The following is a 19,016-nucleotide window of genomic DNA, read 5'->3' on the forward strand; positions in this document are numbered from 1 at the left end:
TAAGTTTAAAAAAATCAAATTCCTTACAGATTTTATAGCATAGCAAAAAATTAAACCGAAACAACAATAAGGTTGGCAGAACATCTCTGCTGTTACTACTAGCCTAAAGTGTTTAGTTACCTACTAGGCTGAAGTGTTTAGTTAATTTTGATAGCTGAAGTTCATTGCTTTTACCTTTTACCCATTTTGTTCTTTACCAAAGACTCACAGTGTTCTCATTTTCCAGACTAAAGAGTAAGAACTTTTTAAGTGCTCTCTCTGTTAATTCAGATCCACAGTTTTGAGAAAACATACTGGCTAGAGAAAGAGACTAAAACAGAAATTAAGATATAATTGGCTACTCCAGGAAAGACACTCTTCACTCTTGTTTTTGAGAGAGGAATGTTGTTGATGTTTATCCACATTTATCGATTATATCAAGCACAGGACTCCATTTAGTCTTACCCGCCACACTAATTTACAGCATTATTGCTTAATTGAACACTTGAGTGATCTCCAAGTACATGTAATACCAGATAAAATATGAATGAGATCTTGCAGCTTTACTGAAACTCAGAATATGATATATGACTGTTGGTTTGTTAATGCACTATGGGTTTTTTTGTGCGGTTATCATTACAATGTCAACTTTATTCATGTTTCAAAATTGTCATCTAACTTCCTTTTGTGCAGATCATGAAGGAAAAGCAGGAATGGCTTCTCTTATTTTAAAGCAAAATGCATCATTAGACTTGGAGCAAATGTATAAGCAAGTAGTGACCTATCTACCAAGTTATGCTTGTCCCCTCTTCTTAAGAGTCCAGGTAAGCTGCATTATTGCACTGTGTATACAGACATCTACATAATTTAAACACAGAGATAGCTAAGTGAATAACAAAAAGTGCTTGTTCATGTATCACTAGATTAGTTTTAGATGGGGTCCTATTTGCTGTCTTCATTAATGGGATCCTGGAAAGGGATTACACAAAAAGTCAATGAATTTGCAGATTATGTTTAAATGAGAGAAACTGTACAAATGAGCAAGGAAAGAGATCATACAAAAGGATTTGGGGAGATTAGAAGCATAATCATGGTAAAAGAAAAAGATTCAGATTTAAAAACATGAACAATTGCATCTGGAGAAAAGAATCTAAAATCCATTTTATTAAGTGAAAATGAGAGAGAAATAGAGCTAAAACAGAAGACAGTGGGCTGTACACAATAAAATGAATGTTATTTTCTGTGTAACAATGATTCTTTGTAACAAATATTAAAGCATTTGAAAAGATACAAGGTAAATTGAAAAGGTGAATGAAAAAATATCTTATTATTGCCACCACAGTAATCATCAGAATCGTCCTTATTTGTGCACTACTTTGTTCTAGCAACTGTCCAGTTTGGGGTAAAAGAGTCCCTCCCGCAGAGTTTAAAAATGTAAATATCATAGAGCTAGGAAAAAATATGAGAGTATCAAAAGCACACAATATTGATAATCATGATACATGAAGTCTGATGAGCACTTTCATTTCTCTTAAGTGTTTTGCAAACTTCATGATAAAGACAAACAGAAAAAGGTTTCTGAAGGTGTTTATGGGGGAGTCCCCTACATTTGAGGAGCAGATGAAAAAAATAGTCATTGTTTAAAGAGAAAAGTTATGGAAGTTGGTTTCTTAGATCACCCAGAGATTGAATATTGGTTCAGAATAAAGAGGGAAAACAAAAAACCTGTGAAAGACCTTGCAAGTGAAATATGTGTGTATGTATCTATCTATCGCATAAGTCCAGGAAGATATCTTGCAGCAGCAGCATTCTGATGTGAGAAAGCAAGATTAGACTTGAGAATGTTGCAGTAGTCAGTTTATGAATTATGAGAACCTAGTCTAGATTCACTCCTGTATAGTTGTACAGAAAAACCTTCACACTGGATGGAAGGAATCTGAATCTTGGGTATTGCATTGATATCAAGTATCTGGAATTTGAATTTAAATTAAGATTTAAATGCCTCCATTACAGATGCATTGCTGTTGGTACAGCTGTCATTAACCAAGAAAGAAAGAAGGTAGAGGGAAAAAAAAATAAAAACATATTAAGCTATAGAATAGGTATGAGGCCCTTCATCTAGAGAGCCAGCCAGATGATTTAGAAGAAAATTGTCTGCCCAGTGGGCCTCCCAGTTATGACTCATCTGTAAGACGGATCACCACCTCTAACATCAAGAAGAAAAGAAGGGTAGTCATAGTGGGTGATTCCCTTTTGAGGGGAACAGAGGGCCCCATATGTTGATCGGATCCATCCCACAAGGAGGTCTGCTGCCTCCCTGGGGCCCAGGTATGAAATATCACTGAGATTACATTCCTGGGCTGATTCAGCCCCTTGATTATTACCCACAGCTGATAGTCCATGCTGGCAGTGATGAGATTGAAAAGAGGAGTGTCAAGGCGATTAAAAGGGACTTTAGGGCACTGGGTCAAGTGGTTGATAGGACAGGGGCACGGGTAGTGTTCTGCTCAGTGTTCTGCTCTCCCTTTGGTGTGAGAGAAAAATAATGAAAGAAATAAGAGAAATCACATCATTAACAAGTGGCTCAAGGGTTGGTGTCATTGGCAAAATTTAGGATTCTTTGATCTTGGAGCAATTTTTACAGCACCTGCTTTACTGGAACCAGATGGGAATAATCTCTCTGTTAAGGGCAGAGGGTTTTTAGCTCATGAACTGGCAGACCTTGCTGAGAGGGCTTTATACTAGGTCTGAAGGGGGAAGGTGATGCATCTGGGCTGTCTAGAAGCAGGTCCCAGGGTGGTAAGACTGTGTTAGGAGAGAAATCAGCAGCCCAGCTGAGGTGCATGTATACCAATGCATGCAGCATGGGCAACAAACAGGAAGAGCTGGAGGCCATGGTGCAACTGCAGAGCTATGATGTAGTTGCCATCACAGAAATGTGGTGGGATACTCACATACCTGGAGCACTGTACTGGATGGATACAAGCTCTTCAGGAGGGGCAGGAAAGGGAGAACATATGGAGGGGTGGCCCTTTATATTAGGGAGGCTTTTGACGCTATAGGTATTGAAACTAAGGAAGATGGAGTTGAATGCCTATGGGTAAGAATTAAGGGGAAGGCCAACAAGGCTGACACCCTACTGGGAGTCTGTTATCATCCACCCAACCAGGAAGAAGAGGTGGAGAACTTTTTCTATTAACAGCTAGTTAATGTTTCAAGATCATCAGCCATTGTTCTTGTAGGTGACTTCAACCTACCAGACATCTGCCGGAAGCTTCCTACAGCAGTAAAGAGGCAGTCCAGGAAATTTTTGGAGTGTATGGAGGACAACTTCTTGTCTCGTCTGGTCGGTGGGCCCACCAGGGGAGGGGCCATGTTAGATCTGCTGTTTGCAAATAGAGATGGGCTGGTGGGAGATGTAGTGGTTGGAGGCCACTTGGGGCAGAGTGATCATGAAATTAGAGAGTTCTAGATATTTGGTGAAATGAGGAGAAACATCAATAAGACTCTTATATTGGACTTCCAGAGGGCAGACTTTGGCCTACTTAGGAGACTTATTCAGAGAATTCCTTGGGAAGCAGCCCTTAAAAACAAAGGAGTTCAGGAAAGGTGGGTGTGCTTCAGAGATCCTGAGGGCACAGGAACAGACTGTCCCTGTGTGCTTAAAGGTAAGTTGACGAGGTAAACGTCCAGCTTGGATGAGTAAGGAGGTTTGAAAGGAACTTAGGAATAAAAGGAGGATCTTTGGAAGGAAGGTCAGGTGTCTCAGGAAGTATTTTAGGGGGTTGCTAGAGCATGTAGGAAAAAAATTAGGAAGGCCAAAGCTCAGTTTGAACTTAAAATGGCGACTTCTGTAATGGATAATAAAAAGTGTTTCTACAAACATATTAATGGTAAAAGGAAGGGTAAGAGCAACCTTTGTTCTTTACTGGATGAGGGAGGGAACTCAGTAACTGCAGATGAGGAGAAGGTGGAAGTGCTTAACACCCTCTTTGCCTCGGTCTTTAGTGGGAAGATGGCTTGTCGTCAGGACAACTGTCCTCCTAGGCTGGCAGATGGTGTCAGGGAGCAGAATGGTCCCCGTTATCCAGGAGGAGGCAGTGAGAGAACTTCTGAGATGCTTGGATATTCATAAATCTATGGGCCCAGATGGGCCATCCCAAGGTGAGGAGGGAGCTGGCAGATGAGCTTGTGAAGCCTCTCTCCATCATTTACCATCAGTCCTGGATCATTGGGGAGGTTCCAGATGGCTGGAAGCTGGCCAGTATGACACCCAATCACAAAAAAGGGTGGGAAGGAGGATCCTGGTAATTTTAGGCCAGGTAGCTTGACCTCAGTACCTGGCAAGGTAATGGAACAGTTTATACTGAGTGTCATCATGCAGCATCTACAGGATAGCCAGGGTATCAGACCCAGCCAACATGAAGGGGTCATGTTTGACCAACCTAGTCTCCTTTTATGACCAGGTGACTTGCCTGATAGATTCAGGAAAGGCTGTGGATGTTGTACCTGGACTTCAGCAAGGCTTTTGACACTGTCTCCCAGAGCACACTCCTGGAAAAGCTGGCAGCCCACGGCTTGGACAGGAGCACTCCTTGCTGGTTAGGAAATGGCTGGATGGCCAGGACCAGAGAGTTCTGGTGAATGGTGCTGCATCCACCTGGGGCCAGTCACCAGGGGTGTCCCTCAGGGGTCTGTGCTGGGGCCAGTTCTGTTCAATATTTTTATTGATAAAATGGATGAGGATGTTTAGTCTTTCATGGTAAATTTGCAGATGACACTAAGCTGGGAGTGTGTGTGGATTTGTTGGAAGGTAGGAGGGCTCTGCAGAGAGAGATGTTGGATTGGATGGGCAGAGTCCAATAAGATGAAGTTTAATAACTCCAAGTCCTGCATTTTGGGCACAATAACCCCCTGCAGCGTTATAGGCTGGGGATGGTGTGGCTGGACAGTGCCCAGGCAGAAAGGGACCCGGGGGTGCTGGTCCACAGCTGGCTGAACATGAGCCAGCAGTGAGCCCTGGGGGCCAAGAAGGCCAAGGGCATCCTGGCCTGTGTCAGGAATAGTGTGGCCAGCAGGAGCAGGGAGGTGATTCTTCCCTGTACTGGCACTGGTGAGGCCACACCTTGAGTGCTGTGTCCAGCTCTGGGCCCTCAGTTTGGGAAGGACATTGAGACAGTTGAGTGCATCCAGAGGAGGCAACGAGGCTGGTGAGGGGCTTGGAACACAAGGCCTATGAGGAATGGCTGAGGGAGCTGGGGGTGTTTAGCCTGGAGAAAAGGAGACTCAGGGGTGACCTTAACTCTCTCTACAACTCCCTGAAAGGTGGCTGTAGTCAGGTGGGGTTGGTCTCTTTCTCCAGACAGCAACTGACAGAACCAGGGGACACGGTCTCAAGCTACACCAAGGAAAATATAGGCTGGATATTAGGAAGAAGTTTTTCACGGAAAGAGTGATAAATTACTGGAATGGTCTGCCCAGGGAGGTGGTGGAGTCATCATCCCTGGATGTGTTTAAAAAAAGATTGGATGTGACACTCACTGCCATGGTTTTGTTGAGATGTCAGAGAACAGCTTGGACTCAACGATCTTGAAGGTCTTTTCCAACCTTCTGTGTTTCTGTGAAGCTTGATCTGACATATAATCATACTTTAGAAGATGTCAGAACATTTCCTAGACCAACCAGAGCAGGTAGATAAAATCTGTAGGTAAATATCTGCAGGTAGATAAAATGCCTGGAGTAGATAAAAGGGCTCTTTCACTTTTTTTAAAAAATTAATACTTAATTTTTTTTCTTCAGAGATTTTTGCATATATAAAAAAATATAAAGACAGAAGAGAAGATGATGGAGAGAGATTATAAAGTTGGGCTGAGTAGAGGTAGTTAGAATAGAGAAGACTTATTACAGATGCCTCACACCACTCTTCCAAGGGATACCATAGCACTGGAGCTGTCTGAAAACAAAATGTACGGTCAAGATCCATCTTCCTTTGGACCTGAATATGAATATGTCAGAATTAGTACATGATTCTTTCAAGCCCTTTTGTGAGGTGACAATAGTCATAGATACAGCAAATTTCCTGAGTTTTATTGTAAAGGAGTTCTTGGTAATAACAGTTTTTACTCTCAGAAGCTTCATGGTGTGTAGTTTCCTTTTATGATGTGCCCGGTAAAGAAGATCGATTGTCTTGGGCATACACCACATGTGACACTAAAGAGACATGCACAGGGATGCACAAAGAAAAAGGCTCTAGCTTTTGTCAGCCGGGTGTCTGGTGTGGGTCTGCAGCAGCACACAAACTCCAGTTTTTCAGCACAATGAGAATAAACAGACTTACATCAAGTAAGACTTTGAAAAACAAATGTGAATGTGAGAAAAAGAAAAGTAGCTTGTTTTGAATAATGTATCTTTCTCTCTACTGCAGGAAAAAATGGAAATGACAGGAACATTCAAACAACAAAAATTTCAACTTGTGGATGAAGGTTTTAATCCATCTACAATTACTGATCCCCTTTATTTTTTAGACAATTCTAAGAAAGCATATGTCTTGTTAACCAAAGAATTATATGAGATGATCTTATCTGGGAAAATGAAGCTTTAATTAATTGACCATTTAATAGGCTATTAAGGGACAGTCTGTACAAGCTATTGTATGAGAAAACAATGTAATTAATTACCAGTACTTTTACATAGTTATCCAGAATAATGTTTTTTATATTTGATATTTACATTCAGATATGTCTTTACTTATTTGATCATTATTTTTTACTAATCACTTTTTACCTCTTGAAACAAATTTCTAAGCAAATAACCTGTAAAACCTAACTGAAATCTATTTTATATTACTTTGGAATATAAATGCTGAATCTGATATTTTTTCTTAGTACTAAATGAACATAAATGATACATGGTAGAAAAGGAATCAACATATATTGTGTCACATGTTGTGTGTAAAGGGAAAATATATGCCACTAACATATTTTTTTCTGTAGTTTACATACTTCTGAATATGTATTGTAAGAAGTAAAAGCTTGACACTGGTTGGAGGAAAAAATATTTTCTGCAGAGGACTTTTCTGATAAAGCTGAAGCAGAAGAAAGTCCTCCAAACAAACCCAAATACTAACATCACTGTTGAATTTTTTTTTCTGTCATAATCCGTGCTTTTTCATTTGTTAAACTGGCTGTTTGGAGTGTCAAATTCTGAAGACAGAGCAAACTGATGTGAAATGTGTAGCAGCAGGTCAACAATAGGCAGAGAAAATCTGCACGCTTAATGGGGAAAATAATTTATATAGCATAAAAAGAATTATTGCAGCACTTTATTTCATGCATATTGAGTACCAAATAGCTTCCATACTCTTAGTAATGACTGCTAGAGATCATTATTTTATGAGTATAGAATACAGCTGAATTTTTAAAACACTAGATTTTATGTTCTAATAATTGGTTTTTATAAGTTTTAAAATAAAGTATAAGATTATTTAAACCAAATACCATTCTGTCTCAGTTTGATTTAAGTCTGCACAAAGTCTATTTTCCAGCTTCTTTTGATACTTTATTTGCACAATGCCTTCTTCTAACACAGCGTGATGCCCACTTTGATCAGCCAGAAGCAGTATCAGAGAATACTGCAAGGGTGACTCTCTCCAACACTGGCCATCATAAGTCTCTCTTCCATCATAACAGTGGTATGAAACTAGGTTACCATGAAAGAGTAGGATGTAACACACTTTAAAAATAATCTTCTTGTGTCTTTCTACCTTTTCCATCTAACAAAACATTAGAATCGGTGTCAATTTTTGAACTTTGATTATTACTTTAATTGATTTTCTTTAAAACCGAAACCAAGGATGCAGTGAAAAATATATAAGGATCATAACTTACTTATTTTTTTGAACACAATATTCCTTATGGGGCTGCCAGTATAAATAAGGAAGTTTACAATTTTTCAATTTACGAACCAGTGATGGCTAACAAATACTTACACCAACATCATGCCTTATGATACATGTTAATGTAAAGTACACTCTGGGGAATGAAGAGAACTTCCCAAAAGATGGAAGGGGGTCAACTGTGGTCTAGCATTTCCTGAGCACTCCCATTTTTTCTGTTTCTTGAAGCAGTGCCCAAATGGTTGTCTGTAGCTGAAAGCTGGGGCAGGGGATGTTTGACACTTACTGACACAGATGGAAGTGCCATTACCTAGTCAAGAACTGCAAATTTAAGAATGAGGTATTTTATTATAAAGTTAAACTCAACTTTGCATGTTAGGCTGAAATTTTGAGCAAAGGAGTGGTTGTTGAAATCAAAACTACTTTAACTCTTACACTGAATTACTCCTGTATATACTTCAGGACCCCTTTTATTACAACAATTTCTCCTTTCTATGGAAAATAATTATTTTCTGATTTTTTTTAATATGGCACCCTGACATCCACAGTATCATGTTTAATCTTGTAGAAGAATACTAAAGAATTTAGTGAGATCAATTGCTTAGCTTTGGTAACATATTTAGCACTTCTAAAATTTATTTAGCTTTATAATATATGATCCTATATATGACTAATGAAAAGGTTCAACCACTTAAATGCAACAAATGCAAGAAATAAGAGGGGAAAAAAAGAAATGAAAAATGAAGAAAACAATTTTCCATTAAAAATATAAAAGGAGAAACAAAACCCAAAGGTTTGTTCATGAGTGTCAGCATTTGGTCGCTTCTTTTGTAGAGTATCTAAGATGAAGCAGATTGTTTCTGTGAACAGTGGTTGGGCCAGAGAAAACACCAGAGGAAAAACAGTGCCTGTGTGCCACCTTTCATGCTCTGTTCACTACAGGATCAGCCAACTGCTGTTTCCAAACTCTTGGGTACATTTTCAGCAGCAGTGGGACTCTTCTAACACAGCTGCCTTGGGAGCCTGAAGTGTTTGTTTCCCAGCTGTGAGCACTAGTGAAATACAGATTTCTGTATTTTCCATAGTGTAACTAAGATAGCCTGGGCAATCTGCCTGTTTTCATAGGTGAGTAAAGTACTGTTCCATGCACTACCCCAAGAAACAGGATAACCATGACATCAAGAAAATAATACATAGGCCCTGTATTTCCTAAGGGGAAAACAATCTATTACTTTCAGTCCAGTAGTTTTCCTTCTTTTAGTCAGTAAGTTGGGTGCCAGCAGATGCACCGAAGCAAAATGTCACATTCCTCATGAACACCTAAGTTCATGAATACCTAAGTTCCTGAACCAGCATGCAGTTAGGCTGAATAATGATGATGCTTATGTCAGACACCACAAAGGGTCTTCCTTTCAGAATAAGAAAATATAGTGACTAACCTGTTAATTTCCTACCTTTACACAAATCAACATTTGGACTGGCTGAGGTAGGAGTGTTGCTGCAAAACGATGTCTCAGTATTTGTCTGGGAAAATTAATTTCATGTGGTAGGTTGTTGTAGTTTGCGTTTGGTTCGTTCGGTTTCCCCCTCCCATGTTCCAGGTATTGGTTTAGCCCGAACCCTGGTCTATGTCAATCCTGATACCCCTCCCCTGTTTCCCCGGTTACCTATTATGCAATACCCCAGGCCCCTCCCCTGGTCCCCTGTCTGTCATCCGGCACCCAGCCTTTTCTTCCAGAATCTTCTGGCTGGAGTGTCGTGTGATTGGCTGAGGGGCCGGGGCTCCACCCTAGATTAGTTTCTATAGGTTCTTTCTTCCTATCCATCTTGAATGTATCCCTTTTTCCCAGTTCGCGATTGGTTCGTTGTTACCCCACCCCCCCTTGCCTTTAAAACCTGAGTCCCTTGAGGGCTCGGGGCTCTCTCTGGCTCTCTCCCTCTGGCTCCCTCCCTATTTCGCCTCTCCCTATTAAACCCGTTTTACCCCAAGTCAGTAGAGAGTCGCCTCTTTCCTTTTCCTGCGGCATTGGATCCTTCATCATCTGCGACTACTTGCCCTTTCCCACCGACCCATGGTCGACACACGCCCCTGGCTTCGCGCCGGAGGAGTGTCGGAGCAGCTGGAAGTGGCTGGTTCTTTACTTCTCTTCTAGCCTGGGCACCTCTACTTTACAGCCACTGCTCCAGTAGGTGTTAAAGGAGCAGATGAGGGGTTGCTGGGGTATAGAAGGGGAGTTGCACTACTAACCTCAAATATTAAAAATAGATTAGGGGATTTCCAAGTGGGTGTTTCAATAAAGGATTGGCCCAGGTGGTGAGTGGCAGGGAACATCCAAGAAAAAGGGGCAGGGTTGCCTTGATAGGCAGGGAGAGGACAAGAACAAAGGGAGCAGAATAGCCTGAGGGACAGCTTTGAGGGAGTTGTCAGCTTTTCCCTGACAACTTAGGGAAGAAACAACTTGGGGAAAATGTGGGGTGATAACAGAATGAACCATTTAACAATAAGTTAATGAAATAAACACGAACTGCCACACATAATTTGGCAATTGATTGCAAATAATTGCAAATAAACACAAACTGGCAGACATAATGTGGCCATAAAGGTTACATCAGAAGATTATCTGATTGAGTCCTGATACTCAGGAATTAATACCTTACACATTATACCCTTTGATGAAGAGATTATATGATTGCTGCCGTGATAATTTTAAATAAACTGGGTCATTAGCAGAGTGAAATGCAATTCCTATGCCACTAAAAAGTCCACAAGTCTGAAAATCTTTTACCAAAGTAGACTTCAATGAGTTTCTCCAAAGACTGCAATAAACACAGCCCAAATCAAATGGTGAGGAATTGCCTTCACAATACAACAAAGCAGTCCTTGTTGCTGCCTTGCAGTAGGAGGTACACTGACCTATTCCCATTTGGAGCCAGTCTGGCACGATGAGGTTTCCATACTTCCTGTTATTCCATAGTCTTGCATGACACGTGGGAGGTTTTGCGTTATGTCACCTGGACCACACACACATATTTTTAAATAAAAAGGGGACTTAGACTGGCAGAAACCCACTTGTTATTGTGTCTCTTTTTATTCACGTAACTGATACTGCTATGCTTATGAAAATAATATTTCTTACAAGTTACCCATATATGGACAGTTACCCATATAGGACAGTCCAAGTCTGGTAAGATGCTTTTTGTGGGGGTTCTGCACTGAGAACTCAACTAAGTATCTCCATTCATTTAAAAACCAACAAATCAACCAACAAATCAACCAACCAACCAACCAACCAACCAACCAACCAACCAACCAACCAACCAAATGAAATCCCAACCCCCCAAATCCACATTATAGCAAACAGAGGAAAGAGTATTTAATTATTTGAAATATATCTTGCAAGAAGGGACTGAATGCCTTGATGTGAATTCTAATATGAAGAGTCCTGCTCATTCAGTGCAAACTGCTAAGTGCAGATAAACAGAAATGTCAGTCTCTTATGGTGATTATGCTATGGAAGGGCATATATTTGGTTTTAAAATACTTCGTAAACTTGTGGATTTGATCCAAACCCTCCCAACTTATTTCAGTATATAGTTATTTGCCTGACAGAATTCATTATTAATCTCTTTTTGCCAGGCTTTCATGCATCATTGTTAACTATATGTGGTCAAAATATGTAGTAACAGGTGTCCCTATGGGATGGTAGATGACAGAAAAACTGATGATTTTGAGAGTAATGACAACAAGAGTGTTATCTGTGATTCAAGAAAAAACGTGTTATAGTGATTACCACAATTTCCATTCATTTTTCTATTTATTCTGCCTTTCTTGATTATTTTTTCTCGTTGCTAATTACAAAACACTTGCATTCCTAATTTTTTTAAATTGGTAATAGTAAGTGAGGAAGTCACTGATGCTGAAACTAGTCATGTCACATTAGAATTCTGCTGAATCAACAACACATACTTCAGTAATCTCAGCACAGTGTTATACTGTGTATGTGAAATGATACTCAGGGGGATTTAAAACAACATTTGACTTATTATGTTCTCGGTGTCTTTGAAAGTGTAGAAATTAAATGTGCAGGCTTTACTTAGGCAGCAGCCCTTGAAAATCTGGGAAATGACTTGATTTTTTTCTCCAAACACAGGATATAATCACAGTAATTTTAAAATCTAGCTAACTATGAGATACTAAAACACTTGCCTAGCTATCCAAAAATTTCCAAACTTTTTTTTTCCAAAGTAATTTCTACTAGGCAGCTTACAGTACTTTTCCAAATACATGTGTCTTCTACTAAATGCTATTGTTTTCTCCACTGGGTGGGCTGCACTTTAATAGTAATACACTTGATCAGTAGTACTCCTTTTATTTACCTTTTTTTTTCTCTTTTGCAAAGCATGTTTTTTTCATTGCTTTTGCAGTTTAGGCAGAAATACCTGTGCTATAGCAGCCTTAGGTCATAAGAAACTGTGAAGACAGATTAATTTGTGCCAGACTGCACTCCTCATGTATAAGGATTCAATTTTTCGGTATGGAGAAGCACGAAGATGGATCTCTGGGGAGGCATGCCTGAGCATTAGCTCACTCTGACAGCTTCTTGTCCTGAAGGTATGTGGGACTAGAATGCTACCTCAGATCTTGCTCTAGGTACATTTCAATGATAAGAATTCTCAATAACTTAAGAAAATTCACAGACAGAAAAATGGACATGAACATCAAAATTGTCATCTGATATTTAACTTCTGTTATCCAGGAAAACTATCAGCTATCAGCCTTGGTAGGTGGATAGGGAGCTAATGATGTCATTCATTCAAATGTCAAAATTAAAAGGCATTTATTTATTTGTCGGCTTCTAAAGCCAGCATGTATTTGGCCTTTCACTTCACTAACATTACAATGAAATTCAATACTTCTAGAGTACAATTCTGTTGTGGAATTAAATGAATACCATGTGTGTAGCTAAAAAAGACATCTCTTAAATATCTCAATCAGCTGCATTTCATGGTGCAAACTTTGGAAATTTTTTCCTGAGTTTTTAAAAATAAAGGTTTTTAAGAAATCCCAAACTGGCAGTAAACACTGTTTATCCCAAATGAGACACTGCAATTTAGGGATTTGGACTGGATTAAACCAATCAGGTGAGTGAGATACAGGGAGAAAAAAATAGGTTTCAAATACCTTGCAATCTTATGGTAGAGATGTAATTTTCTCTGGCTATGGAAATTTTCATAACAAAGTGGGATTAGGGCCTGAGAATTTTTTTTTTTTAAAGCAAGAAAAAAATCCCTAGCTATGAAAATGTGGGCTGTACTCCAGATTTGTGAGTAGATCCTTATTTCTGTAATAATCTAAATGAAAATCTTGCATACAAAGACACTAAGAGAGTATCATTTTGGGAAAGTCAGGATTAAAATTCCAAAGGTATGGTACATTTTGAAGTCCTAATACTCAGAGCTCTTCCACTATATATATATATGGTCAGTTAGTTAGTTAGTTAGTTATATTTCAGTCTTGAGAAGAACAGCCTCTGGGAAGATGTTACAGAAGCCTTCCAGCCCAGCTGAACGAGGCTACAAGAAAGTGTGGAGAGGGACTTTTTACAAGGGCATGGAGTGGTAGGACAGGGGGGAATGGCTTTAAACTGGAGGAGCATAAATTTAAATTGGATATTAGGAAGAAATTTTTACTGTGAGGGTGATGAAACACTGGAACAGATTGCCCAGAGAAACTGTGGCTGCCCCATGCCTGGAAGTGTTTACGGCCAGGTTGGATGAAGCTCTGAGCAGCCTGGTCTAGGGAAAGATGCTTCTGCCCATGGCAGGGGCTTGAACTAGATGGTGTTTAAGGTTCCTTCCAATGGAAACCATTCAGTGATTCTGTGATACTAAACAAGAGAATCTAAGCTCCTGCTTCATTTGCAGCTACCATGCTTCAGGAGCAGAGTTGCTCATTTCACAGCTGAGTAGCTGAAAGAAATGGAGTTGCTGCAGGCATTGTTTCAGTGCCTAGCTTAAGAGCTCAAATGCCGAGTGAAATTCACAGGACACCATAACAGAGCCTTAAAAAATGTGAGTTATATGCCTACAAATAAGATCCTCAGAAGTCAGTTCAACTAAATGCTAAATTGACTAGTAGAGAACAGTGAGAAGAAGATTATATCTTAAATCCATCTTCTGTCAGCATGTAGGTGTCTAATTCTTATTTGCTGGGAGCACAGAGATAATTGAGCTCTCACCTAGAATTACATAAAACCAATTTTTTTTGCAAACGCAAGAAAATTCTACAGATTGCCATGAAAAATGCAGACATATACATTCTGCTCAACTTCTATCCAAGCATTTAATTAGAATTGTACATTAAAGAGAGAAAATTATTTATTGATAACATGTGAAAACCCTGCAATCAGTTATATATCTCTGCAGTAACAAAGTCGTATTCTGTCACAGGATAAGGAGAAACTCTTTTGGAGTATAAAAGAATATAACTCCATTTCCATTTTGCTAGTCACAAAAATCCAGTTTTTGTGAAGAGAAGCTTACATCTACCCAAATGCCTCTAATCTGCCATTAAGAAAAAGGTTTTTTTGGGAAATTCGCAGATCAAAACAGTAAGAAGCATGATTCACCATTGTCTCAGTCTGGTTTTGGCAGATCTCTGCTACAACGAGTAGTTCCTGTGCCATTTCTCAGGTATATTTGGAACTACCTTGAAGCAATCCTGGTGGAGAAATGTTGTCCTTCTTGGATGTCCCACCTAGCTATCCAGCGCCGCTAGCAGTAGTGGGGCACTATCCCAATCTCCGTGGTTCGGGACAGCACCTAAGGCAAACGTTCTGTGCTATGACAGCAGCGCTACCTTGTGGTAGGACGTGGCTTGGCTTATGGCTACAGTCAGCAGAAATAAGAGAGTGCTCTCCAGCTGGGGTGAATCCAGGTTTATTCAGTCCCAGAGGAAACTGACAGATAAAAAGAAAGAGGGGGAAGTTGCAACAGCTTATAAGGAGGGAGGGAAACAAGGGAGGAGTCAGTCCTTGGACGAATAGGGTTTCAGAGGGAAGTGGGATACAAAAGATTGACTTAGGGAGCACACCAATGGGGATAACTTGAGGGTGGGGCCCTGGCCCTTGAGCCAATCACTCGATGGAAGTTTCTAGAGAGTTCTAGAGAGAAGGGTGGAAGTGCCGAGTGACAGACAGGGCACCTGGGAGGGATTTGAGAAAGGGCACATTAATCTCCAAGGCAACTGGGGAGGAGTTGGGACAAAGGCAGGAAGGGAGAACCAGGGCAGAAGCATTACATGATAGGGGGAACAGAACAGTCCAACTTATACAGACACAACACAACACTAGCTTGAGATAGTATGTTTTTTCCAGAGGTACAGACTATTTTTAAAGACCCTCCTCTCTTGCTATACTAAAAACTACATTTCTTTAGAGAAATGATATGTACAGAAACCATATTTTTGTAAAATATTTTTGAGGTAATTTACTTTGTTCATCTAGTTCATAATATTAAACACTACCTAACTAAAATGTTGATCCTATAGTCTGTATTTTTCTTGAACCTCTCTATGTGATGTTCAGTAAAAGTTCCTCCCAGACAACTTTTGACCTAGTTAAGATAATCTCTGCCTTGCTTTTGTACATAAAAAATAGTGTCAGAAAAATACATCCTAAAAAACAGTTTCCAGGACTGATTCAGGACAGTCAGGGAATTGCTAATAGCTTTTTATTTAAGCTATTATTTAATTTATTTAATTTATTTTATTTAAGCTATTATTTAATTTATTTATTGTCGTCCACAGCCAGTGGATGACAATTACCGTCATGCTAGCTGCACTGTACATGTTTTGCTGGCAATTTCCAGTCACGTTCAGAACCTGTACAGTCAGGCATATTCAGCATTTAAGTGGAAATCATTCTTTCTGCAGCCCATAAATCACAGTATCTTACTTTCTGTCACCACCATCCAGTCTCTGTTTAAAAAAATAAATATTCAAAGTATAGGAGTGTGGTGCAGTACATTAAAACTGCACAGTGAAATCAACTGAAGCAATACATAAATAGCATTGTTGCATTTGGTAAAAGGCAAGTTGCATTCAACAATATATTAAAACAAAAATGTATTACTCATTTTGCTGAGTAAAAATAGTTCTACACATATGTTTCTTAATCTGCAAGAGAATTAGGTATTTGCTGTGGTATTAAGATTGGAGTCACTAAGAAGCAGTTACTTGAAAACACAGTCATTTCCAAAACTGCAGGTTTTAGAAACCTTACTGCAAGTTTTTCGAACAAATAGGATTTGGGTTATAACTGCTGATTCACATATGTGGTGGTCATTGCAGAGGTTGTTACTGCAAATTCTCACTTTACACCAAGCAACACAGACAGCTCAAAGCCATAGCATTTAACAGTAGAGTTCTGCTTTCTTTTTATTTTCTGAACCCCAAACCACCCATATAGTCATTCCATTTTGACATAGACCCCCAAAGATTATTAAGAAAAAATGGAAAGGATTTCAGCTATTGAAACTCTAAGTAACAGTGAGAATGCCATTCAGTGGAACCCACTGAAACACACAGAGGAAATAATATTACCCCTGAATATTCCATTGCATCATTCTTTGTTAATAAGACCCTGTCCAAATTAATGATCTCTTTCGTCTTAACTTTCAACAAATACTCATTTTAGAGCCTGTCATTGAATAAAGAGTCACAGAAACTCTGTTACCAGTGGTAGAAATTTCTGCAAAGGCTAAGAGCTTTAAGAAAGACAAATAGCATTTTTTAAAGAAAAATTCTTGCTTCAGCTTTTATTTGGGTGCTACAGCAATAAAGCCTGACTCCAGAAAACAGTGTTGCAACAAATAAAGGTCTCATGCACATTTATGTATGTGTTTGCAAAATGGGTCATCTGTCAGGCAGCTTCGCTCGTATGAATATGATCTATTAATTGTGCAGGTGGCAGCAGACCTGGAGTGATGATGAGGCTATTCATCCTGATCTCTCAGAGATACTTACAATAGATGCTAGCTAAAAATATCTGTGCTCTGAACCTCTTCTTTCTCCTATGTTCTGTTATTCCATTTTTTAAAAAAAGTAACTTTTAATGAAACAGGAGGCAAAGAATAATTTTTTGTTAATGCAAAATCACTCACGGATTAAGGAGTCCTGGAATTAAACCTATGAATCTCCTGAGAAATGAAAACCACATTCTGCTAATGCAGAAGTTCGTTAGGCAGATGTTCCCAATGACGGTAATCAAGTTAGAAAGCTTTTCAAAGAGCTCTTGAGTTAGTAAATTACATCCTCCTCAAGATAAAATATTTAGAACTGGGAAACGGAGGACTGGAGTGACAGATTTAAAAATAGATAAAATGGAGATAAATGCCGACACTAAAAGAACAGACAGAAAATATTTCTTTTCTCCTTAAAAATCTCTGACAGTTTCCTCTGTCTTACAATTGGCTGATATACCTCATATGAGTGGAACTACACTTTCCAATGTAGGTCAAGGCCTGCCAAAGAGAAAAGCATGCCAAATGAAAATGCAAAGGCACAATGTGATAGAAGCACCTTGTTGATTTGGGTAGCTATTCACTCCAAGAAAGGAGCAGAGGGCAAGAATTCTGTATTCACATTACAGAGTTTAGCTGTAAGTAATTGTGCTGATTTTGGCTGGGATATAATTTATTGTCCTCACAGTGTAAGTATGGGGCTGTGTTTTTGATTTGTGCTGAGCACAGGCAATATAGAGATGTTTTGGTTATTGTTGGGCAGGGCTTACACAGAGCCAAGGCTTTTTTTTGCTTTCCATACTGCCATGATGGCAAGGAATTTGGGGGTGCATGGGAGGCTGGGAGGACACACAGCCAGGACAGGTGACCCCAACTGACTCAAAGGGATATTTCATATCATATCGCATGTGTACAGATCACACAACATCATGCTCAGTAAGTAAAGTGGGGGGTGGAAGGAGGAAGTGAAGGTTTGGAGTGATGCATTTGCCTTCCCAAGTAACTGTCATGTGTAATGGAGCTGTGCTCTCTTGGAAACAACTGAACACCTGCCTGAACATGGGAAGCTGGTCAAAATAAAGGGAAAGAAGCAAACGCAGAGGCTGTAGAAACAAGGACAGGTAACCTGGCAAAACTATAGGCATGAAGTTTGGTTGTGTAGGATTGGGTAAGGAAGGTGAGGAAGACCAAGGCAAAACTGGAACTGAACCTAGCAAGGAATACAAAGAATAATAGTAGGGGCTTCAACAGGTATATTAATCAGAAAAGGAAAGTCAAAGAATCTTCACATCCCCTGATAAACAAACTGATAACAATGGATGAGGGGAAAGGATGAGGTACTCAACAATTTTTTGCCTCCATTTTCAACGGCAACCTCTGTTTTCACATCTCTTGAATGGATGGACAGCAGGATGGGGACTGGGTGAGCAAAGTTCCTTCCACAGTAAGTAAAGATCTGGTTCATGACCCCCTGAGGAATCTGAAAGTACATAAGTCTGTGGGACCCAATGAGGTGCATCCCAGAGTCCTAAGGGAATTGGCTGATGTTGTCAAACCACTCTCCATGTTTTTTTTAAGTTTCTGGCAGTCAGGGGAAGTCCCCAGTGACTGGAAAAGGGAAAACAGCCTCTCAGCCTCACCTCTGTGCCTGGGAATATCATGGAGCAGATCCTCCTAGAAGCTGTGCTCTGGCACATGGAGAACAGGGAGATGATTCAAGACAGCCAGCACAGCTTCACCAAGGGCAAGTCCTTCCTGACCAACCCAGTGGCCTTGAATGATGGAGTGACCATGTTAGTGGACAAGGGAAGAGTTGAGATGTCATTTATCTGAACTGCTGTAAAGACCTAGACATGGTCTCCCACCACTTCCCTATCTCTAAATTGCAGAGAGATGGATTTGACTGGTGGACTGTTCAATGGATAAGTAATTAGTTGGACAATCAGATCCAGAGGGTGGTGGTCAACCGCAAAGAGTCCTGACATGTTGCAGTGTGTTTTGTTAAGTTATTAGGTTGGTTTGTTCCAATCCCCTCCTGTCTGAAAATGGTTCTGCCCCAGTTCTCCCTTCCCGCCTTTGGAGCTGTCTGTCTTCCTGGCTCCACCCCAGCCAACAATGTATC

The 19,016-nt window shown here is 39.9% G+C and overlaps 1 protein-coding gene across 2 annotated transcripts in view; it reads left to right on the forward strand.

Annotated features, from left to right (window-relative positions):
- SLC27A6 (solute carrier family 27 member 6) overlaps nucleotides 1–7,334 on the forward strand; it is a 40,466-nt gene extending 33,132 nt beyond the window's left edge. For both annotated transcript variants that reach the window (XM_066569190.1, XM_066569191.1), the window contains 2 exons: nucleotides 673–803; nucleotides 6,404–7,334. In XM_066569190.1, the coding sequence (XP_066425287.1) occupies nucleotides 673–803; nucleotides 6,404–6,580 (308 nt within the window). In that variant the 3' untranslated portion in view covers nucleotides 6,581–7,334. The remainder of the gene's footprint in view (nucleotides 1–672; nucleotides 804–6,403) is intronic.
- The last annotated feature ends 11,682 nt before the right edge of the window (nucleotides 7,335–19,016 follow it).

The sequence above is a fragment of the Molothrus aeneus genome, chromosome Z (assembly GCF_037042795.1).
Source record: "Molothrus aeneus isolate 106 chromosome Z, BPBGC_Maene_1.0, whole genome shotgun sequence".
Lineage (NCBI taxonomy): Eukaryota > Metazoa > Chordata > Aves > Passeriformes > Icteridae > Molothrus > Molothrus aeneus.